Here is a 22,727-nt window from a genome sequence, read left to right on the forward strand (position 1 = left end):
TGGAACAATCCACAAAAACAAGGACTGAATAGATATCATGATGACACTAAACTTATATCTGTCAATAGTAACTCTGAATGTGAACGGGCTTAATGACCCCATCTTTTAATTTTAATGTGTATTTCTTTCACTTCCTGTGAAGTTGAGCATCTTTTCATGTACATTTCAGAACTGTTCTTATTTCCTTGTCTGTAAACAGTTCCGTTCTTTGTCTACTGTTCTTTTGTCTACTTTTCTTATTGATTTGTAGTAATTCTTGGTATATTAAAAACATTCATGTCCTTTTCTGTGATACAGCTTGCAGATAATTCTTTCCAGTTTGCCATTTCTCTTTTCACTTTATTTGTTGTACTCTTTGGCAGTATAAAAGTTCTAATTTATAGCTGATCAATTTCATTCCCTTTTTCTCTTATGATTTCTGAGTTTTGTGTCATGCTCAGCTATACCCTCTCCACTCTGAAATTATTTTTAAAACATTTTCCCATGTTTTCTTCCAGCACTTAAAAAATTTTAACTGCTTTGTTGTGAAATTATAACATAGAAAAATGCAGAAAATTCAACATACAGCTTCCTGAATTGTAAGTTGAACACTTAGTCTTCTAGTACTTCTACAGTTTAACTTTCTGCATTTAAATATTGGTCCCATCTAGACTTTATTTTGACATAATTTGGGGGATCGAAATCCGTATTTATTGAAAAAGAACTTTACAAATGTCATGGAATATTTTAAAATTTGTCATATGTCAAGCAAAAAAGGAAAATTTCAACATATTTCCCCAAAGCAGAAGCTGCATGGGACTATTTCTTTGTATAGTAGAGTAAAACAAAAAATTAATGGCGAAGATTTATAGAATAACTTACCCCTCCATTAAATGACTCAGTTCAACATTATTATCTACTAACAATGTAATGTAAATTTGACATAAACTTATGGAAATTGGCCAAAGTGGCTTTTCTTATTATTTTTTAGAATGGAAAGACTAGAAATGACTTAAGCAATCGACTAACTTATAAGCTTAATGAGTAACAGTCTCAGTAAATCAGGGAAGAGAAGTCAGGTGTGTGTGTGTATATATATAACTTAAAAAAGAGAAAATCTACAGAATAAAGAGAAATTAAAATTTCATTTTGTCTTTTTTTTTTTAAAAAATGATTTTTATTTATTATTCATGAGAGACACAGAGACATAGGCAGGGGGAGAAGCAGGCTCCCTGTGGGGATCCTGATGCGGGATTTGATCCTAAGACCCCAGGATCATGACCTAAGCCAAAGGCAGATGCTCAACCGCCGAGCCACCCAGGTGCCCTCATTTTGTCTTTTTAAACATAAGAGACAGCAGCTGCTGGCCAATCTAGTAAGGAGAAAAAGACAAAGCAAACTAAACTAAATTAAATGTGAAGATACCAGATTTCTAAGTTCAGGAAAATATCATCTGCAACTGTGTGCTCTACTAATGTTTGAGCATTCTTTTTATTTTTCTTTTGAGAGAGAGGGAGAAAGAACAAGAGCACACACTGTGGGGAGGCAGAAGGAGAGAGAGAATCTCAGGCAGACTCTGCTGAGCATGGAGTCCAGTGTGGGGCTCGATCTCACAACCCTGAGATCATGACCTGAGCTGAAATCAAGAGTCGGATGCTTAACTGACTGAGCCACCCAGGTGCCCCATCTAATTTTTAATGCAGATGTCTTTATGTTTTTTTTTTAGATAAAAATGTTCCTATTAAAAAGTTTAAATGTAAAACTGGTCCAAAAGAGTGTAGCGTAGAGGGTTCTTCTTTGCCTGAGTCCTCCGTACCCCCTCCCTGGACAAAATCCTGTCACTGTTTTATAGCCCTAGAGCTGGTCTCTGTGTATGCAAATACACACACACACACACACACACAAAGAATTTGCTTAATGATAAACTTGGGAGATTTTATGCTTGGTATAACATTTTTATGATTCATCCTTGCTGCAGTGTGTATCTGTACTTTGCTCCTTTTTATTGCTGAATAATATCACACTGTATAAACATAGTATAGTTTGCTTCTCCATTCACAAGCTTTTGGATATTTGCATTGCTTTCACTGTTGGGCTATTGTGGATAAACAAACATTTGTGTACGTGTTTTTTGTGTGATGTTTATTTTTATTTCACTTGGAGAGAGGTCTGGGAGTAGAATTGCTGGGTTATGTGGTAACTCTGTGGTTAACGTTTTAAAGACCTGCCACCCTGTTTTCCAAAGGGACCACTCTATTTCACATCTGCACCAGCAGTATATAAAGTTCCCATTTCTCCTCGTCCTCATCGACATTTGGACTTCTTTTTCCTTCATTATGGCCATTTGGTGGAGGTGTGAGATGGCACCTAGTTTCCATACAGAACATTTTCATTCAGTTACTTAATTGAGAAATAATTTCTTAAATTTAAAACACTTGTATTACCATGTGTGTTAATACTATGTATTTTTCCATATGTCTTCTTTTATTTTTTTAATTTTTATTTACTTTGATAGAGAGAGAGAGAGAGAGAGAGGCGCAGAGACACAGGCAGAGGGAGAAGCAGGCTCCATGCACCGGGAGCCTGACGTGGGATTCGATCCCGGGTCTCCAGGATGGCGCCCCGGGCCAAAGGCAGGCAGGCGCTAAACCGCTGCGCCACCCAGGGATCCCCATATGTCTTCTTTTAATACCATTGATTAACTGGTGTGTTTTAAATGAGTGTGAAGCTAAAGTAGCTTAAAGCAATTCCATTCCTTTGGCTGATATTTTTTCTATTTTTAATAGTGTTCCATAAAGTTTTATGTTAGGCACTTTAATAAGATGCCTTATGATGTCTGGAAGCCTCTCCATTACTGCCTGCCTCTCCCAACAAATAGTCCGTGATATAATTGTCTTCACTTTCTCGTTTTGATCTCATTCTAACTTAAAATGTTTATTATGAAATATTTAAGGCCTGTAAGACACTTGTCCTGTCTGTCCTTGTGGCTTACACAATATGCATTTTCTTCTCACAGTTCCAGAGACAGGAAGTCTCCAGACCAAAATGCCAGCAGATGCAGGCTGGCGAGGACACCCTACCTTTGGAAATGGCCAGCGTCTCCTTGTATCCTCATGAGGTAGGGAGCAGAGAGGAAGCAGGCTCTCCCCCTGCCTCTTCTTGTAAGATTCCTGAACCCTCATGAGGGCTCCATCCTCATGACTCAGACACCAAAGGTCCCATCTCCAAATACAGTCACATTTAAGACTGTACACGTCCACGTATAGACGGAGGTGGCGGGGGCGGGGGGGGGGAGGTCACAAACCTGTCTTTTCCTCTTTCTAATGACAGTACTTAGCCTCTGCTGTGTTGAAGGTGCCCTATTCACATAGATTTATTGAAATCCCTGGAACTTCACAGTTAAAGCTCTCCCTTCATAGATACACAGTGCACATGCTGATCTTTTGCCATTCTTCCTTTCTTCCACGTACTTTCCAGTCACTTTTCTTCTGGTCCATTCTGTATTGTTGGACAACATCTCTGTTAGGCATGTGTGCCAGGGTGTCATTTCATTGTGTTCTTGACGAAGCAGTGATTAATGCCTCTGGGATTTCTCATTAAGGAGAATGTTAATTCTTGGGGTGCCTGGGTGGCTCAGTCAGTTAAGCATCTGCCCTTGGCTCAAGTCATGATCTCAGGATCCTGGGATCGAGTCCTGTGTCAGTCTCCCTGCTCAGTGGGGAATTTGCTTCTCCCTCTTCATCCGCCTCCCCCCCACTGCTTGTGTGCTCTTGCTCCCTCTCTCTCATGCTGTCTCTCTCAAATAAATAAAATCCTTTAAAAAATGTTTATTCTTGACTGCCTCAAAAATTCTTCAAATGTAATAGAAGATAGCAAATCTTATCCTTTTGAGAGTTTTACTGGGAAAGGAAGTTAGCATCAGTGATGAGGATTATTCCATTATCATCTGAATGAATTGTCAAAAGTCTGCTGGATTCCATGGGCATACTCTGATGCCACAAATCACTGGAAGGTGAATGTCTGAGTTGGAGGAAGAAGAAGGGCTTCCTCTGGGCCACATATGGCAGGAGGTGACATCAGAAAGGGTTGGGCTGTGCACAGTTAGAGGACAAAAGGAGATGTGGTTGGGGAAGAACAAGAGCTGTGCATGAGGGCAAGGGGACTGTTCTGGGTCGAATACCTCAGAGGTGTCTCCGGAGGAGGGGTAAGGGCTGGTGCCTGCCATTCAGCGTTCCTCTTGGGACTTGGAATATTGAGAAGAGTGCCCTGTCTCCTCTCTTTAGGAGCCTGTGCTATGGAAACAACCTGCAAATCCAGCTCAGAGCGCAGGACATGGCTCAGGTACTCATGAGACCATCTCTGCTGACACCCTAGAATACCTATGATGAACCAGGAGGCCAAGTAGGTGACCTCTACCCTTTACCTCCTCTCTTCCCCTCCAATCCATTCCCTCACTCCCCTACCACTCCCTATCCAGACTGCTTCCCATCCAGATTTACCTCACTGGGCTGCCCCTCCTATGACAAGTCTACCTTTAGCCACCATTCAGCTTGAGAGTGAAAATCATCTGACACAGAAAATCAGGGGGGGGCCTTGAGACAGAATCCAGTCTACCCATTTTATAGATGGTGTAACTGAAGCCCTGCTAGACAGTAGACTTACTCAAGGCCAGAGCATGAGTATATCAGCTAGGATAAGCTAGTTTATGCTTTAGTAACAACCACTAATGTCCTAGTGGCTTAGGACAGCAAAAGCTTACTTCTGCTCCTACTTCTTGTCTACTGTCAATCAACTAGGACCTCTGTTCCACATTATCCTCTTGCGGCCAGGAGCCGCCAAGTTCTGCAATACTGCTGATCCCTGTGGTAGAGGAAAAAGAAAGCACTGTGAATCGTACATTGGCTCTTAATACTTCTTCACAGACATGACATGAGTCAATCTTTAGCATATTTCATTGACCAAAGCAAGTTTCGTGGCCATACCTGACTTCAAGGGGGTAGGGAAGTGCTTTTCTACCAAGGGCCTAGAAAAAGGAGAAAGAATATCTGTGAACAGCCCTAATGCCTACTGCAGAGAATTAGGTACAGAGCTGATCAGGAATGCTAGTCTCCTAACTCTGGGGCTGAGAATCTTTCTACTATAATCCTCTGTCTCCAAGGCTACTTTCTGTAGGAGCCTCAATGACCAAGAATACTGCAAATGTGCTTTTTCTCCCACGGATGGTTATTCTTAAAAAGCGTGATGCCTTTCCCCAAGGGAACTAAGCACTAATAGTAGAAACCAAGGCATTGTGTCTAACTAGCAGGAGGACAAGTTTGAGGGCGAGGGACTTCCCCAGAATTATACACCTAGACACTCCTTGCTTCTACCTGGCAGCTTGCCGTTCTGGCTTATTTCTTTATGGCCACATCATGGACTTTGAACACTGTAGCCCAGAAGAGAAGCTGTGCCCTCGGCCATAACCACATTCTCTTACCAAGATCACACAGAGTCCAGAGACTAAGTCCTTGTCTGGTGCCATCCAGGGCTCCAAGGTCTAGGAAATTTATCTCCCCAACAGGCAAGAAATCTCGGTTCTGAGCCTGGCTCTGCCATGGACTTCTAATATGACCTTGGGTATACCCTTGGCCTTCGTCTGCCCATCCATTCATGTGGGATGGTGATCCTTGCCTACCCCATGCATGTGAGCATGTTTCACAAATTATACAGCTCTGTGGCTCTTAGTCCAGTTGCCAAAGTATGGCCAGAGGGGCCAGGACACATGCCCAATAGGCCTTTGCCAGGAGTCAAGGGGAACAGCTACAGTCTGAACTGCAGGACACAGAGTTCTGTGCCCCAGCCTCTGAGAGTTGGTAAGGCTGCTCTCCTGGGTAAGCCTCCCACTCTTTTCAGAGTTGGAAGCCGGGTCTCTGCAGTTGTGAGGATTATATGAGATACATAAAGCACTTAGAACAGTGTCTCGCCCATAGTATGTGCTTTCTAAGTGTTTGCTACTCTTGGTAAGGAAATAATACCAAAAGTATATTTGGAAATGTTACATATGTTCCACCACGTGTTGGACCACCAATTAGTTAACAAATCCTCAATTTTTGGACATTTAGGTTGCTTCCAACTTTTATCTATTACAAATAATCTTGCAGTGAACAGCTTTGTAAGTAAAATCTTTATGTATGCCATAATTATTTCTGAAGGCTAGAGTGCTAGAAATTGAATTGCTGAATCAATTTTTAATTTTTTTAAAGCTTTTCTGTGGGGCAGCCCCTGTGGCGCAGCAGTTTAGCGCCGCCAGCAGCCTGGGGTGTGATCCTGGAGGCCCGGGATCGAGTCCCATGTCCGGCTCCCTACATGGAGCCTGCTTCTCCCTCTGCCTGTGTCTCTGCCTCTCTCTCTCTCTCTCTCTCTCTCTCTCTCTCTCTGTCTCTGTCTCTATGAATAAATAAATAAAATCTTTAAAAAAAAGATTTAAAGCTTTGCTGTGTAAGTGTCCCTTGCCTTATATTGGTACTCCTACCGGCAGGTTGTTTGAGAGTGCCAGTTTAGAAGGGGAGAATTTGCAGAGAGAGAGAGATGTTTTGTATTAGTTAGGATTTGATTTCACTATGAGTAGCAAAAAGCCCTTAAAAAAAGTGGTTTATTTGTTTCATAAATTCAATATCTTTTTAAAATATTTTATCTATTCATTTGACACAGAGAGAGCACAAAGCAGGGGAAGCGACAGGCAGAAGGAGAGTGAGAAGCAGGCTCCCTGCTCAGGGCTTGATCTCAGGACCCCAAAGGCAGATACCTAATAACCGACTGAGCCACCCAGGTGCTCTGACAATAGTGCTTTAAATAGAAATGTATTTCCTTGTTATGTAAGAGAAGTTCAGGACAGGTGGGAAGCCTTACCCTCTGCCTTCTTTGGCACTGGCTTCCACCTCATGATCTAGTAGGCTGCCCAAGGCTCAGCCATCACCTTGACATTCCAACCAACAGGAGGAAGCAAAGAAGGGTATACAGCACTTCTGTCTGTATCCCATTGGCCAATACTTAGTAAGATGGCCTATTCTAACTGCAAGGGAGTCTGGGAAATAGACTTTATTCCAGATGACCAGGAAATATTCAGGGGTTCTCATACTAAAGAGGAAGTGGAGGACAAAGTAGGAGCGACAACCAGTTGTGAGCTCTGCCATGAGCTTAGCTTAGACAGAGAGCAGCACAAATAGGTCCATGGAAACGAGAAAAAAATAAAGCATCCTTAGGGGACCATCCACAGGGGATGAACTGGACCATTTCAGAGCCAGGACTCAGGCACAACTAAGTGGGCAGTAAGGAGTGTAAAAGGAGCAGGCTGTTCTCTGGAACCCATCCCTGGGCACAGGCATTGAGACTCCATGAAGAAGCCACCTGTCTGCCTAGCTCCTGCCCCCACCAGATGTGGGAGATTGTTCTTGGCTATCCCTTTTGCCTTCCATCCAGTTGAGTTGTCCCCCTGCTCACCTGTCCATCCACCTCACTTGTCACCCAATTTGCCTGATCCCCAGCTCACCTGCCGACTCTGTCCCTGCAGGGCCAGCTCCTCATGGACCACATTAGCTTCCAGCTGGGTACCACTAACCTGTGGAGCTGGCTTGTGAGGCTGCTCAGCAAAGACCCAGAATGGCTGAATGCCAAGGTGAAGTTCTTCCTCCCCAAGATGGACCTGAGCTCCGGGGACAAGGCCCAGGACACCACACAGAGGGTCATCCTACAGCTCAGAAGATTGCACACCCAAGGTCGGGCCACTTGGCAGGCGTTCATCCACTGTGTGTGCATGGAGCTCGATGTGCCACTGGACCTGGAGGTGCCACTGCTGAGCACTTGGGGCCATGAAGATGGTAAGAGCAGGCAGGAGAGGCACAGAGCTGCCGGCCACCCCCCATCATGGGGGGCCAGGGAGGCCCAGGCTGGGACCCACCTGAGTCACACAAAGATGACATGGTCAAGCCAAACAAATTCTTTGTTTCTGAGCCCTTTCCACAATAAATTCTCTAGTTTCACCAAAATGTCTGGGGACCCAGAAGACCCCTTCTTCCACCTTGCCTCACTCTAGTTGCCTGGAAAAGCTGGGTACAAGGAGAAAAAGGACCAGTGACTCCTTTCTGCCAAGAAATTCCAAATAGCCCACAATGCTTAAGAAGTTTCTTTTTGCAGCAAGATCAGGAGCAGCCATGGGGAGAGCCCTCCAGCCTCTGGGGATGGGCACGTGCCTTGAACTCTGTTCAGTTCCACAGATGTTTCTTGGCACCTTCTGCTTACACAGCATCGTGGGGAAGCAGAACAGTGAGGGGCAACGGTGTTCTTGGAGAGGAAGTGAGAACCCACTCAAAAGCTCTAGCACAAGGCTGAGTATAGGAAGTGCAACGTGTTCACAGTGCACGTCTGTGTGTATAATCACACATGCATGTGCATAAACACACATGCCCTTGCAGACATACACACACACAGACCTGCATATACGTGCACATTTCTGCCCACGACTGCTTTCCCCGGTTGTGCCTTCCACAGATTGCTGAATGTCAACCTTATTTCTCTCCCTGCTGAGGACCCACCCTGTGGGATGAGGCTTGAGCCAGACACCAGGCCAGAGCTGGTCCCAGGGCAGCCTGCCACATCCCCATAGCATGCTACATTCCCCCTCTCTTTCAGGGTTCCCCAGCCAGCTGGGGGCTGGTGAAGAAAGCCAACCTGCTTCTCAGCTCCACCACGGTGAGGTCCGGGGTTGTGAATGAGGAGGTGTGGGAGGTGGGCACACTCAGTCCCCGCGTCGAGCTGGGAGGAGGCTGATGGTGGCTAGGCACAGCCATCCCCCTTCAACCAGCCTCCTCATCCCCAAGCACATCTGCACATTTCCCTGCCTCCCACCCCATGGCTCCTAGCCACACCTCCTCCCCCTCTGAACACCTAAAGGCTTTGGCCTGCCCTGATACCTGTTCCCAGAGGTCAGAGCTGGAGCTTCCTGAGAGAGTGGGAAGTTGTCAGCCCTTGGGCAATGCCAGGATCCTGGCTTCTTGCACTAGGGGAAGCGGGTTCTCACCCTGTCCCCAGGCCCCAGGCCTCATCCCCCAAACCCACCGACTCAAGCCCCTCATCATTCAGGTGCTCTGGGGTCCAATACTGACCCACAAACTGCCATTCACACCCTGGCCACCTCTTACTGATTTTCTGAAGGAACAACGAGAGGTCAGTGATCAAATGGTGACCACCTTCTTGATTCACAGGCCACATTCTATTCTCTGAATCTCTGTTTCTTTTTCTTTTTCTTGTGGCAAAATACACAAACCATGGAACTTCTGCCTTCACTGTTTTTAAGTATACGGTTCAGTGGTATTAAATCTACTCTTTTTGTGTGGCCGTCACCACTATCCATCTCCAGAACCCTTTTTGTCTTGGAAAACTGAAACTCTGTCCCGATTAAACAGTAACTCCCCAGTCTCCTCTCCCTGAGCCCCTGGGAACCAGCATTTTACTTTCTTTCTTTCTTTATGATTCTGACTAATTTCAGTACCGTCTATAAGTGGAATCATTTTGTGACTGGCTCATTTCACTCAGCATCATGGCCTTCAGGTACCTCCAGAATTTCCTTCCTTTTGAAGGCTGATGAACATTCCATTATCTGTGTACACCACCCTTGGCTTATCCATCCACCCATTGATAAATACTTGGATTGCTTCCACAGTGTAGCTATCATGAATAATGCTGCCGTGACCATCAGTGAACAAATATTTCTTCAAAATCCTGCTTTCAGTTCCTTTTGAGTATATCTTTGGAATCCAGGGTCATTTGGTAATTTGATCTTTAATTTCTTGAGGCACTTCCATACTGTTTTCACATCTGCAATGCCATTTTACATTCCCACCAACAGCACATGAGGGTTGCAAACTCTCCACATCCTCGCCAACACTTGTTTTCTGTTTGCTTTTTTTAATAGTAGCTATCGTGATGGGTGTGTGGTGATATTGGTCTCACTCTAATTTTGATTTGTGTTTCCCCAATGATTGGTGGTGCTGAGCACATTTCATGTACTCATTGGATATTCTTATGCCTTCTTTGGTGATATGTCTCTTTAAGTTCTTTGTCCATTTTTCAAATCATCTTGTTTGTTTTGCTGTTAAGTATAGGGGTTCTCTACATATTCTAGATATTAACCCCTTTTCAGATATATGTTTTGCAGATATCTCTCATTCTTTAGGTTCTCTTTTTTACTCCTAGATAGTGTCTTTTGATGCATAAAATGTTTTTCACTTTCATGAAACCCATTTTGTCTGTTTTTTCTTGTGTACCTGTGCCTTGGTGCCATATCCAAGAAATAATTACCAAATCCAATGTACTGAAGCTTTTGCCATGTTTTCTTCTAAAAGTTTTATAGCTTGGGGTCTTATATCTAAGTCCTTGATCCATTTTGAATTAGTTTTTTTATGTGATATTAGATAAGAGTCCAACTTCATTCTCTTGTGTGTGGACGTCCAGTTTTCCCAGTACCATTTTTTGAGAAGATTGTCCATTCCCCATTAAATGGACTTGGCACCCTTGTCAAAATTGTTTGTCCCTACATGTAAAGGTTTCTTTCTGGGCTCTCTAGTCTATTCCTATTGGTCTATATGTCTGTCTTCATGCCAGTGCCACACTGTTTTTGATTACTGCAGTTTTGTAGTAAGCTTTGAAATTAGGAAGTGCAAGTCCTCCAACTTTGCCCCCCCCTTTTTTTCAAGAGTATTTTGGCTCTTTGGGGGTCCCAGGGGATTCCATATGAATTTTAGGATTCGTTTTCCCATTTCTGCAGAACAGGTCATTGGGGTTTGGTGGGAATTGTGTTGAATCTGTAGATCATTTGGGGTAAGACTGCCATCTTAACAATATAAAGGCTTCCAGGCCTTGTGCCTGGGATGCATTTCCATTTATTTGCACCTTCTTTAATTTCTTTCAACAATGTGTTGTAGCTTTCATCGTACATGTTTTCTACCTTCTTGGTTAATGTTAAGCATTTCATTCTTTCAATGCTTTCATAAATGGAATGGTTTTCTTAATTTCCCTTTTAGGTATTCATTGTGTGTAGAAATGCAGCTCATTTTTGCAGGTTGACTTTGTATTCTGCTACTTTGCTGAATTCATTTATTAGTTCTGAAAAACTTTTTTGTGGAATTTTTAGGTTTTCTACATATAACAGATGACCCTATCATCTGCAAAAAGATTTTTCTTCTTCCTTTCCAATGTGGATGCCTTTTATTCCTTTTTCTTGCTCAATTGGTCTGGCTAGGACTTCCAGTGCTATGTTGAATAGAAGTGGTGAAAACAGCCATCCTTGATCTTAAAGAGAAAGCTTTCTGTCTTTCACCATTGCATCTGACATTCGTTGTGCATTCAGAACCTTTATTCCTGTAGAAGTATGGGCTTTTTATGGCAATAACATCAACAGGCTTTGACAGGAAACATCCACCCCACAATCTCAGATCCTCAGGAGATCAAAACTACTTAATCTTGGTCCCTGTCCCTTCTGGTCCATATCATTGAGCTGGCATAATTATCACATGGCTGTGACCAGGCCTAATTGATATTTGGACAGTGAGTCCCTTATTAATAGACTTGACAGAATGTTAAAATACTCCTAAACTGGTTCCAGTCCCTCTCTGGGATCCCCGAGTCTCCCTGCAACCCAGCACCTAAGAAGCCAACCTAAGAGCAGCAGGCCTGCTCAGGACTACTCTGATTGGTCGCTGATGCCTAGCTTTAGGAATATCCCATTTTACTTCTTCAAATTCCTCCCTAAATCCTCTTGCCTTTCCTCCTCCCCTCTGTCCTCTCTCCCCTTCCTTCTTGTTTCCCTTCTTTCTGTCTTCCTTTCCCAACTCTTCAGAAAGGCATTAAAGTGACTCTTGACAATACACAACCAGACAAGAATTCAAGAAACCAGTAAAGGAAGTAGGAAATGTGGGAGATAGGAACTAAAACACACTGGCACAACAGGGAGGCAAGGCCTGACCAAGCCCATTGGAAACTCTGCTTTTCTAACCAGCAGTGGCCTTGACAGACCTGGCTCTTTCCCACACCATTCAGTGCTCAGGCCTGAGTGTTTCTGAGGCTGCTGGCCCAGCTTCCTACATCCTAGACTGGGAGATCCCCATCCCAGAAGCTGCAGGCTTCTCACCCAGGGTAGGACCCACTTCTGCAAACAGAAGCTGGTGTTGATGCAACCTTTGCCCACTGCCTGCCCTCATTCAGTCCCTGGGTGCAGAGACACTTGTCTGTCTACTGCCTACTTGTGGACTGGAGCTCCCCAAAGGTGCTTGATACCCCCTCAGCCCAAGTCCCCAAACTTCACCCCTTACTCTTCTTTCATTCTTTCCAGGTCTGAAGCGGCCTCATCAGAGCTGTGGGTCCTCACCCCGCCTGAAGCAGTGCAGGAATCATCAGCTCGGTAGGTACTAAGGTAGGGAAGGACCCAGACCTCTAGATTGCATTGGGGCCAGGACCCAGATCCTGAACTCTGTGCCCTGCTAACAAGCCTCCATGAACCTAGCACCTCTTGTCTTAGGTGCAACAGAGATGACTGAAGGTCCTGGGTGGGCAGAAGATAGGGCTGAGTCTGGCAAGGAGGGCCTCCCCACTAAGAGGCCGCAGGGCCTTCTCCAGAGGTGGCACAGCTGAGGGAGCTTGAGGCATCCCAGCAGATTGCAGCTTCATCATCTGGGCTTTACCAGGACTCCCCTACCCCATGCCTGCAGGACTGAGAGCCTGAAGGAGGTGATCAATATGACCTCAGACCTGGGCCCTCATTGACTGGGTTAGAGATGGGCAGGATACCAGGGAGAACCCTGCTCACCACAAGGCATGGGGGCTGCTGAGGGCTGCAGGCCAGAGGGAGTCAAAAAGATAGAACTTCTCTCATTCCCTACCAGTTGTCCCCAGCATCCCCTGACAGAAGCCCTGGTTCTTCCCCTGGACCACCCAAGTGATCCAGCAATTAAAAAGTCAATGCCTGGGGTAGCCCAGGTGGCTCAGTGGTTTAGCGCCGCCTTCAGCCCAGGGCCTGATCCTGGAGTCCCAGGATCGAGTCCCACATCAGGCTCCCTACATGGAGCCTGCTTCTCCCTCTGCTTGTGTCTCTGCCTCTCTCTCTCTCTCTCTCTCTCTCTTTCTCTCTCTCTCTCTCTCTGTCCCTCATGAATAAATAAATAAAATCTTAAAAAAAAAAAAAAGAAGAAGTCAATACCTGGCACCGTAAGGGTCCAGCTCCGGTTCTGACTGGTCAGTGCCTAGGCCTACAGGTTGTTAGAACTCACCCCTGGGTGCTGCAAACCTGAAATATTGGACAGGCAAACAGGCTACTCAGATACACAGTAAGAGTTTGTTCTAGGATGTTGCAAAGGAAGCACCCCACTTCCCCTCCGCAGCCACCCATCTCACCGATAACTTTATACCAGCCATAATCTACACTCCCCTAGCCAGACATCCCCCATTTCAATGGCCCCTAAGATTCTGGTTGGCGCAAGAGTCCCTGTGTGCTCTTGCCAGTCCCCACCACCCCTTACACACACAGCTGAGGCCACAGGCTCCCAACAACCAATCCTGGGGTGAGGGGACCTAGGAGTGGGAGGCCTCCACCCTCATGCCTCTCCCTGCCCCCTGCAGAGTTGGCCAGGAGGTACCTGAAGTTGCTGAGGACTTCTGCCCAGCAGCGCTACGGCAGTAGGATTCCCGGGCCGGGGCAACCCCTTGCCTTCCACCAGGCCTACATCCCCCCAATCCTGCAGTGGAGCCGGACCACGGCCCCCTTCAGTGCTCAGGACGGGGCTGTAGTGGGGGACCCCAAAGCAGAAGATGACGCAGACGTGAGCATCCGGGACCTCTTCAGCACCAGGGCCGACAAGGGCCCGAGGGTGACGGTGCTCCTGGGGAAGGCAGGCATGGGCAAGACCACGCTGGCCCACCGGCTCTGCCAGAGGTGGGCCGCTGGCCAGCTTGACCGCTTCCAGGCTCTGTTCCTGTTTGAATTCCGTCAGCTCAATCTGATCACCAGTTCCGTGACGCTGCCCCAGCTGCTGTTTGACCTGTACCTGAGCCCCGAGGCGGGCCCCGACTCGGTCTTCCAGTACCTGGAGGAGCATGCTGGAGGAGTCCTGCTGATCTTTGATGGGCTGGACCAGGCCCTCCACTCACATTCCAGCACGGAGGCTGAAGGCCGCGAGGCCCCAAGTCCGGCCCTTGCCCTCTTCTCCGGGCTCTGCCGGGGGACCATCCTGCCTGGCTGCTGGGTTTTGGCCACCTCCCGTCCAGGGAAGCTGCCCGACTGCCTGCCCACAGAGGCAGCCACGGTCCACATGTGGGGCTTTGACAGGCCACGGGTGGAGGAGTATGTGGGCCGCTTCTTCAGTGACCAAGAGTGGCAGGAGGCAGCCCTAGCAGAGCTGCGAGAAAACAGGCATCTCCAGAGCATGTGTGCGGTGCCTGCACTGTGCCAAGTCACCTGCCTCTGCCTCCACCATCTGCTCCCAGACAGCTCTCCAGGCCAGTCTGCAGCCCTCCTGCCCACCGTGACACAGAACTATGTACAGATGGTGTCCACTCTCAGCCCCCGTGGGCACCTGCCTCCCGAGTCTCTGCTGGGCCTCAGTGAGATGGCTCTGAGGGGCCTGGAGACTGGGAAGGTTATCTTCTCCGTAGGTGACATCTCTCCACCCATGGTAGCTTTTGGGGCAGCCCTCGGCTTGTTGACCTCCTTCTGCATCTGCACAGGCCCTGGGCACCAGGGTATAGGCTATGCCTTCACCCACCTCAGCCTCCAAGAGTTTTTTGCCGCCTTGTACCTAATGGCCAGCCCCAAGGTGGACAAAAATGCACTTGCCCGCCATGTTACCCTCAATTCTCGCTGGGTGCTACGGACCAAAGCTAGACTAGGCCTCTTAGACCACCTCCCCACCTTCCTGGCAGGGCTGGCATCCTGTGCCTGCCGACCCTTCCTTAGCCATGTGGCCCAGCAGGATGAGATGTGGGTGAGTGACAAGCAGGCTGCAGTGATGCTGGCTTTGAGGAAGTTGGCCATTCGCAGGCTCACAGGACCCAAGGTTGTAGCACTCTGTCACTGCGTGGGTGAGACCCAGGAGCCTGAGCTGGCCAGCCTCATGGCCCAAAGTCTCCCCAGTCACCTGTCCTTCCACAATTTCCCACTGACCTATACAGACCTGTCTGCCCTGACCAACATCTTGAGGCACAGGAATGCCTCCATCCACCTGGATTTTGAGGGCTGCCCCCTGGAGCCCCACTGCCCCGAGGCCCTGGCAGGCTGTAAGCAGATAGAGAATCTCAGGTGAGAGTAGGGTCAGGGAAGAACTGGGGAGGATCTGGGAGGGAAGTGGGCTTTGGAAGAGTGGAGTCAGTCAGACCCTTGCTGAGGGAGGCTGGGTGAGAATCGGACATCAGAGCAAACAGTCGGAACTGCCCCTCAACTTGAGACCCAGTTGGGAAGCTCCATGCCTCCCAAGACCTTAGGATCCAGTTGGCTCTCAACTGGACTTTATTATTGTGGTTGCTGGGCCTTTCAAGTCTCCTTCTCCCTCTCAGCCATGGGACGGAGCCTCTGACATTGGAAGTCGTTTGACTTTGGGCAGGTTACTTCTCAGCCTGAGTTTCTTCATCCCGAAAATGAATCAGTAATAATACTGATGGCATGAGCTTGTTGTGAGAACCAAATAAGAGAATGCAGGGAAAACCCTCTGTAGCAAGTGCCTGGCACACAGTGATGGCTCAGTATGTGTAGTAGTAGCTAGAGAAAAGGTGAGGCTCAGTAACAGAGAACACCCTTGCAAATACAGTGGATTAAATAATGTTGAATTTTGTTTCATTGTCATGGAGCACTCAGAAGTAAGTGGTCCGGGTCTCTGAGATGACTCAGCTTCATGTGGTCATTCAGGGACCCAGGTCCCTTCCACTGGTGCTCCATCATCTCCTTCGGCATTTGGATCTGCATGGTCAAAGCTGGGTCATGGGCATATCCATGCTCCGCTTGAAGGGAAGGGAAGGGGAGAGTGCATTAGACTCACCCAATGTATTAAAGCCCACACAGCCATGGAGATAGGGCACATCCCTTCTGCTCACATTCCAGTGGTGAGAAGGTAGCTGTGTAGCCACTCTGAGCCGCAAGGGAGGCTGAAAGTGCCATCTGTGACTGGGAAACTGTGTTCCCAGTTAGAGCTCTATCAGTGGAAAATGGGTTTCAATGGACATTTACAGTCTCTGCCATAATATGGATTTGTTAGTACTATAAACGACAGCTACCACTGCTGTTAACATAACTATTCAGTTCCATCTGTCAGAGGAAGGGGTGGGTGGTGGCTTTTAAGCCCTGCTCAGCATTGAACCTCTGCTACCTTGCCTCTTCCTGTGGCAGCTTTAAGAGCAGGAAATGTGGGGATGCCTTTGCAGAAGCCCTCTCCAAGAGCCTGCCAACAATGGAGAGCCTGAAGAAGCTCGGGTGAGCCAGGGCTTGGATCTAAGAGGGATCCTCAACCAGGAACACCGAGAATTCTCCCCTTTCCCTTTGACCCTGCACAGGGCAGATTCCTGCCCTTACCTCCTTTCCCATCCCTGTTCTTTCCCACCCTCTTTGCTTACCCTGCAGGTTAGCAGGATGTAAGATCACTGCCCGAGGCATCAGCCACCTGATGCAGGCTTTGCGCCTCTGTCCACAACTGGAAGAGATCAGGTGAGTGATCTCCAGGAAGACCTGCTGGTTAGGGGGACAAGTCACTTCCCAGGTCCCTGGGACCCCCACCCCGACCCAGAGCCTATAATGAGTTCTACATATTCTATCGAATCTGACAAGTTATTTTTCGGTCAGACCCAGAGAGGGGAGGCATTGATCCAAGAACTGCGTGGAGCTGGATCTAAATACCAGGCTCACAAAGACCCTAGCACTGCTTCCTTCATCTAATATTTTGGGCTGTCTTGAAAGACCTTGAGTTTTGAGGGACCCTCCCTGAGGAAGGGACCTGTGACCCTGAGAGAAGGGATGACAGTGTAGGTAGGTGTCAGCCATGATGTGTACACATACATACGTGAAACACACGCATACCTTCATATTCATGCATGTATGTGTACACACTTGCACTCACCCGTCACTTGAACATATGCTCCCCTCATATGCACATTCGTAGGTGTGTGCGCGTGCTTGCACACTTAGATCCACGTGCACATTTAGATGCAAGTACATATGAACTAAGCACATGTGCACAAATATACTCCTGCTGGTGTTTGTGATGAGTAGCCTAGGAGGGGTGGGGCCAAGGAGCCTTCTCCACAGCTTATTGGCAGAACCACCACTAGCTTATATGGCATCTTTATGAGATTTAGAAAAAGCACTCTTTGTCCAGAGAGATGCAGCCTGGCACTAGGTCATCCCACTTGTTGAGTGGAGTGTTAGCTGGACCACAGCTCCTATTTTCCTCAGCTGGGTGCCTCTCTGTGGGATCATTGGGTGATAGGAGAAAAGACTAATGTCACTCTTGATAATCGGGGTGGGGGAGTGTCAACAAATTCATACTTCCAAACCTTTGCACTAGCCAGAGAAATCATGCACAAAGGTATCCTCGCCCTTCTTCTGTCCCTCCAGCTAGGAACTCAGGCAAGGCTGGGTTGTGGACCCCACTTGACAGATGGGGTATGTGAGGTCAGAAAGAATGTGCTTAGCCTGGGTTTCTGGGTGAGTTGAGGCCAGAGCTGGGGCTGGAAGCAGCATCTCCTATATCCCAGTCTAGAATCTGGGAGCCAAGAGACTGTGATAACTCCAGCCTCAGGCACATCCCAAACATAACCCTGAGAGCAGTGTGTTGGATGTCCTCATTCTACTTCATGAGGCCTTCACACCCCATCCTCTGGATCTCTTGGGCCACTAGGCAGGAACTCCCCATTGGAGCTGAATAGGTACAGAAGTGAGGCCAACAGAAGGCCTCTCCTCCTAGCTGGGCCTATTAGATACTGTGGAGCAAGTCACCAACACATTGTAGGCCTATGAGTTGTGTCTACTCCATGAGGGCTGCTGGGTCACCTGCCAACTGGGGCTCCCAAGGGACTGGGCCTTGATCTCTCTGCAGCTTTCAAGACAACCAGCTGAAGGATAGGGCCGTGCTGAATATCGTGGAAGTACTTCCTTCTTTGCCACGGCTCCAGAAGCTTGAGTAAGCAAGTTTTCCACCCCCCAACCCCTGCCTGGATCTCCCTTCTTCCTTGAGGAGCAAAGAAAGTCTGGTGACCATGGGATATAGGATTCAGTCCTGATATCCTTGCCACAATCTTGCAGCCTGAGCCGCAGCAATGTCTCCGTGTCAACCTTACTCTGCTTGACAAAGGTGGCAGTCACATGCCCTACTGTCAAGATGCTACAGGTCAGGTGAGCAGAAGGAGTGGAATCTGGGCCTTCAGAGGCTTGAGAAAAGGGGAGAGGAAGGTAAGGGGTAGAAAATGGAGCTCTTTGTCTGCAGTAGCTATGTATGTGTGCCTGAATTTGCTTTATTCACATCGGTATCTCCAGAGCCTATCTCGGGCCTGGCACTTGATACTCGTGAATGAGTAGAATGAAGTTATATATACTCATTATATAGTGAATGAATAGACTGGATGGATGGATAGATGGGCAGATGGTTGAAGGAATGAGTCAACTGCATCTGGAAGCGCAGGCTTAGTCCGAGGAAGAATTGGTGCGTGTCGCTCTCCATGGTGCTGAACTGGGGTTACCTGTTTGGATAATTGAGCAGTTTAAGTGCCATGCCTCTTAGTCCTACAATACTGTAACTCTCACAAAAAACTCTTTACGTTCCTAATTTTTAAAAGTCTTTCCTGTAAACATTGTTTTCCTGAATTTTAAAATTCAGGATGCATCGAGCAATGACATAGTCATAATTTTATATGTCTGATTTGGGGCATTTCTGTCAGTTGTTTCTCTGTAAGTTACAAAATCAGCTTTCTTTGGCTGTTTGGGCAGCAAGGGGGAGATGCAGGCAGAAGGTGATGTGCTGGTTTCTAGTCTACCGGTTTCACAGCTCAGTGTCTGACTCTTGCAGGGAGACGGACCTCATCTTTCTTCTTTCCCCGCCCACAGAGACTGCTGCAGAGCTTGGAGCGTAAGAACCTAGGGAGGGGGTGGGCCTGGGTCCATTCTGAGGGGCAGTCTGAGCTCAAGAAGTGGCAGGGTAAGGTGGCCAAGAGAGCCTGTGAAGAGTTGGAATGTAGGGATTCTTCTTGTTATGGCTGAGCTGAGAAATTATCTACTTCTCAGAGTTGGCAAAGGACGTTAACTTCATCTAGCATATCTGGACCACATCTGGCCTTTGTGATGAGAGAGCATCTCCAGAAGTCTCAAACCAAGTCAGGCCCTTAGGGAAGGCATGAATATAGTGTTAGACTGGTGTTAGTAAGTGGAAAAAGCTTCAGAAAAGTCTTCCATCTAAAAAAAAAAGAGAAGGCAATGATAATACCCACATCTTAGAGTTACTCTGAGGATTAAATGAATTAATACACTGAAAGTGCTTAATACACTGCTGACATCCAGGTGGCACTCAGATGCTGGCTACTCCAGCTATGCCCGGATTCCAGCTTGGCTAGTCCTGCCTGAGCAAAAAAAGGGGAGCAGCCTTTCCATGAAAGAACATTCCATCTGGACGTCCTCACACCTCTTCCTGGCTGAGACTCATAAACAGATGATGTTGTATGTCCATGGAGAATCCTTTCCCTGCTCTAAGCTTCAGTTTCCTCACCCATACGATGATCTAGTAGGACCCCCTCCAGCTGTATAGAGCTATGATGCTCTATATGGTAGCCACCAGCCACAGATGGCTATACTGTATACTAATTAAAATTAAGTAAATGTATATTAATTAAAATTAAGTAAAATTAACATTTATCAGTCACATTAGCTGCATTTCAGGTACTTAATGGCCATGGGGGACTAGTGTCTCCCATGGTGGATGGCATAGATATAAACATTCTTATCATTGCAGAAAGTTCTGTTTGACAGCAGCAATCTAGAGGTTGATGAAAACCTGGCTAATAACATTCCAGCTTCTCTGCAGCCCCTGACCCTCCCCTGGCCAAGTGGGAGACAGCCTGGAGGTGCCATGACTCCCACAGCCTGGACCCATACACAGTCCATGCTCCCAGCCTTCTGAACCATAGATGGCACATATGCAAGTGGAGAGCTTTGCGTCATAGAAATAGCAGCTTCTTTTTATTTATCTTCAATCTTGTGCCTATGCTGGGTGCTTGACCCATACATTGTCTCATTCAATCCTTCAACTACCCTGTGTTAGATATTGTCATCCTGTTTTGGAAAAGAGACAATGGGAGCTCAGATAGGTGAAGTGACTTGCCCAAGGCCACACAGCTATACATGACAGAGTCAGAATTTGAATAAAGCCTATTTGCCCTCAAACCTTTCGCTCTTGCTGTTTTGGGGAATAGCACATTTAGCACCTCCAAACAACCATCTTTGTTATTCATTCACTGTGGGTCTTTGGCCCCTAGAACCCAAGGTAAGACCCATCAGGCCCTGGGCTCTAAGACAAGGCCAATGTTGGATTTGTTCTTGCCAGAGCACCAGATCTACAGGGAAGTGCCAACCAGAGGAAAGAAGCTCAGAGCAGAAGCCTGGCACTCAGGTACCTCTGTGGGATCCATTGCATTAAGGGGAGGGATGTGATATGAGGGAAGGGTGCCTTCCCAGGAGAGGTACCACAGGGGCAAGGAGAATAAAAGGAAAAACAGGCATGGAGCAGAGACAGGACATGAATAACCCATCCTGGTATCTGTCCTAACAACAACAATGACCACCATAATTTAATGGGCTCTTGTTACATACTGGGCACTGTAGTATCTTATGTCTATTACTTAATTGCAATTCTTTTGAAAATCCTGCCAAGTACACAGTATTATTCCCATTTGATAGAGGAAGAAACTGAGGTTCATTCAATGGCCTTGTCCATGACTGTACATCTGCTGAGAGGCAGGGCCAGGGTGAGACCCCAGGTCTCCTGCCTCCTGACTCCCCTGGCTCCCACACCTGGCAGAGGCCCTTGGGGCTGGAGGAGGTGTGGTGTGGCTTCTTGTCCTGAGCCCCTCTGCCTCCACTCTCACTCCAGGCTCCTGCAGTGCCAGCTCGGAATTCATGATGTGCAGGAGCTCATTGCCCAGCTCCGGGAAGGTCCCCGCCTGGAGGAAGTAAAGTGAGTGTCATGGGAAGTGCTGGAGTGGGAGATGGGTCGGGGGCAGGGCAGCATCTGAAGGGCATCCACTGGGGGGGGGTAGGGAGGGGGTGCGGGGAAGGGTGGTATCAGGAAGGGCATGCTGCCTTATTAAGAATTTGAGGAAGGGATGCCTGGGTGGCTCAGTGGTTGAGCATCTGCCTTCTGCTCAGGTCATGATCCCAGGGTCCTGGGATCAAGTCCCACATCGGGCTCCCCACGGGGAACCTGCTTCTCCCTCTGCCTATGTTTCTGATGTTTCTGCCACCCCCTCTGTGTCTCTCTGAATAAATAAATAAAGCCTTAAAAAAAAGAATTTGAGGCATTCAGACCATCATGACAGCTCCCACTATTCAGCACTTGCCCTGGATTAGGCATTTTTACATATATCCTCTCATGTAATCTTCCCACTCTGTGATATAATATTACTATGCAAGCTCTTTAGAGGAGGGAATTAAGTTACACAGAGGTAAGTTTGCTCAAGGTCACACAGGTAGGATGAGTCCACGCCAGGGTTCCAGCTCAGACAGTTTGACTCCCAGTGGCCTCACCCCTGTAACCAGTGTTATTGAGACCTGCAGAGCAAAAACCTCATCACACCTGTCTTCCAAACCACAGCCCTCAGGGTCCCCTCCCCCTATCTTCCTCCCAGAGTAGAATGAGACTGCCTTTTCTTTTTGGGCTGGAGAGATTCCATTAATGCCCAACTCCTGTGAGAGTAGGGCTTGGCTATTGGTAGAGGTCCTGTCATGTCACCAGGAGGGGAATCCCTGTAAAGACCATCCCCAGAAATCAAATGAGCATGAGGGTGGAGTGATGGAATGCCGTAATGTGTTCTGAGGTGAGTGGCCCCACCCTAGGGAAAGATAAAGATGAATGTGTGAGGGCCCTGGTGACCAAAGCTTGAACCTTGACATTGTCCCACTGGGAGAACCAAGACAGGATTAGAAGGTGTTTTTACAAAACACATGCTTCCATCCACCTGGCCATCACTGAGCCACACACACACACACACACACACACACACACACACACACACACACCACCTGCTGCTGGCATTCTCACCCACCATCAGCCGCCTGGCTACACAGGCCAGACATCTCTCGGCAACCTTACCCTCTTCCTATAGCCAGCCCATCCCAAGTCTGCCTACCCCTTACATAGCTCTCAACACCACCCTCTTTTCACCCACTGCCCCAGTCCAAACCACTCTCATTCCTCACCTGGATGACCCCATCAGCCTCCTCATAGGGTTTCCTGCATCCATGCTGGCCACTTCCAGCTGGCAGAGAGTGAACTACGTTTCACTGCTGCCTGACCCCTTTAATCCTTCCCATGGCTCATGATGAAGCCCAAATCCTAAAATCCTGTGTAATCCAAAATGCTGCCTCCAACCCACCAAGCCCCACCTGACCCTGTCCTGTCACTGAAATCTTCGATCCTGACACACTGTCTCCCTTTCAGCTCCTCCAGTGTGCTATGCCACAGGACCTTTGAATGAGT

At 47.7% G+C, this 22,727-nt stretch overlaps 1 protein-coding gene across 5 annotated transcripts in view; it reads left to right on the forward strand.

Annotated features, from left to right (window-relative positions):
* Positions 1-22,727, forward strand: part of NLRC5 (NLR family CARD domain containing 5) — an 80,404-nt gene that overhangs the window by 16,732 nt on the left and 40,945 nt on the right. For 4 of the 5 annotated variants that reach the window (XM_055332025.1, XM_055332026.1, XM_055332028.1 and 1 more), the window contains exons 2-14: positions 2,996-3,097; positions 4,263-4,380; positions 7,529-7,835; positions 8,647-8,706; positions 12,344-12,412; positions 13,627-15,301; positions 16,382-16,465; positions 16,613-16,696; positions 18,084-18,167; positions 18,290-18,379; positions 19,050-19,109; positions 20,577-20,642; positions 21,123-21,206. In XM_055332025.1, the coding sequence (XP_055188000.1) occupies positions 7,541-7,835; positions 8,647-8,706; positions 12,344-12,412; positions 13,627-15,301; positions 16,382-16,465; positions 16,613-16,696; positions 18,084-18,167; positions 18,290-18,379; positions 19,050-19,109; positions 20,577-20,642; positions 21,123-21,206 (2,651 nt within the window). In that variant the 5' untranslated portion in view covers positions 2,996-3,097; positions 4,263-4,380; positions 7,529-7,540. The remainder of the gene's footprint in view (positions 1-2,995; positions 3,098-4,262; positions 4,381-7,528; positions 7,836-8,646; positions 8,707-12,343; positions 12,413-13,626; positions 15,302-16,381; positions 16,466-16,612; positions 16,697-18,083; positions 18,168-18,289; positions 18,380-19,049; positions 19,110-20,576; positions 20,643-21,122; positions 21,207-22,727) is intronic. The other variant, XM_055332027.1, reaches the window with a different exon arrangement.

Source organism: Nyctereutes procyonoides, unplaced genomic scaffold (assembly GCF_905146905.1).
Source record: "Nyctereutes procyonoides isolate TBG_1078 unplaced genomic scaffold, NYPRO_anot_genome, whole genome shotgun sequence".
Lineage (NCBI taxonomy): Eukaryota > Metazoa > Chordata > Mammalia > Carnivora > Canidae > Nyctereutes > Nyctereutes procyonoides.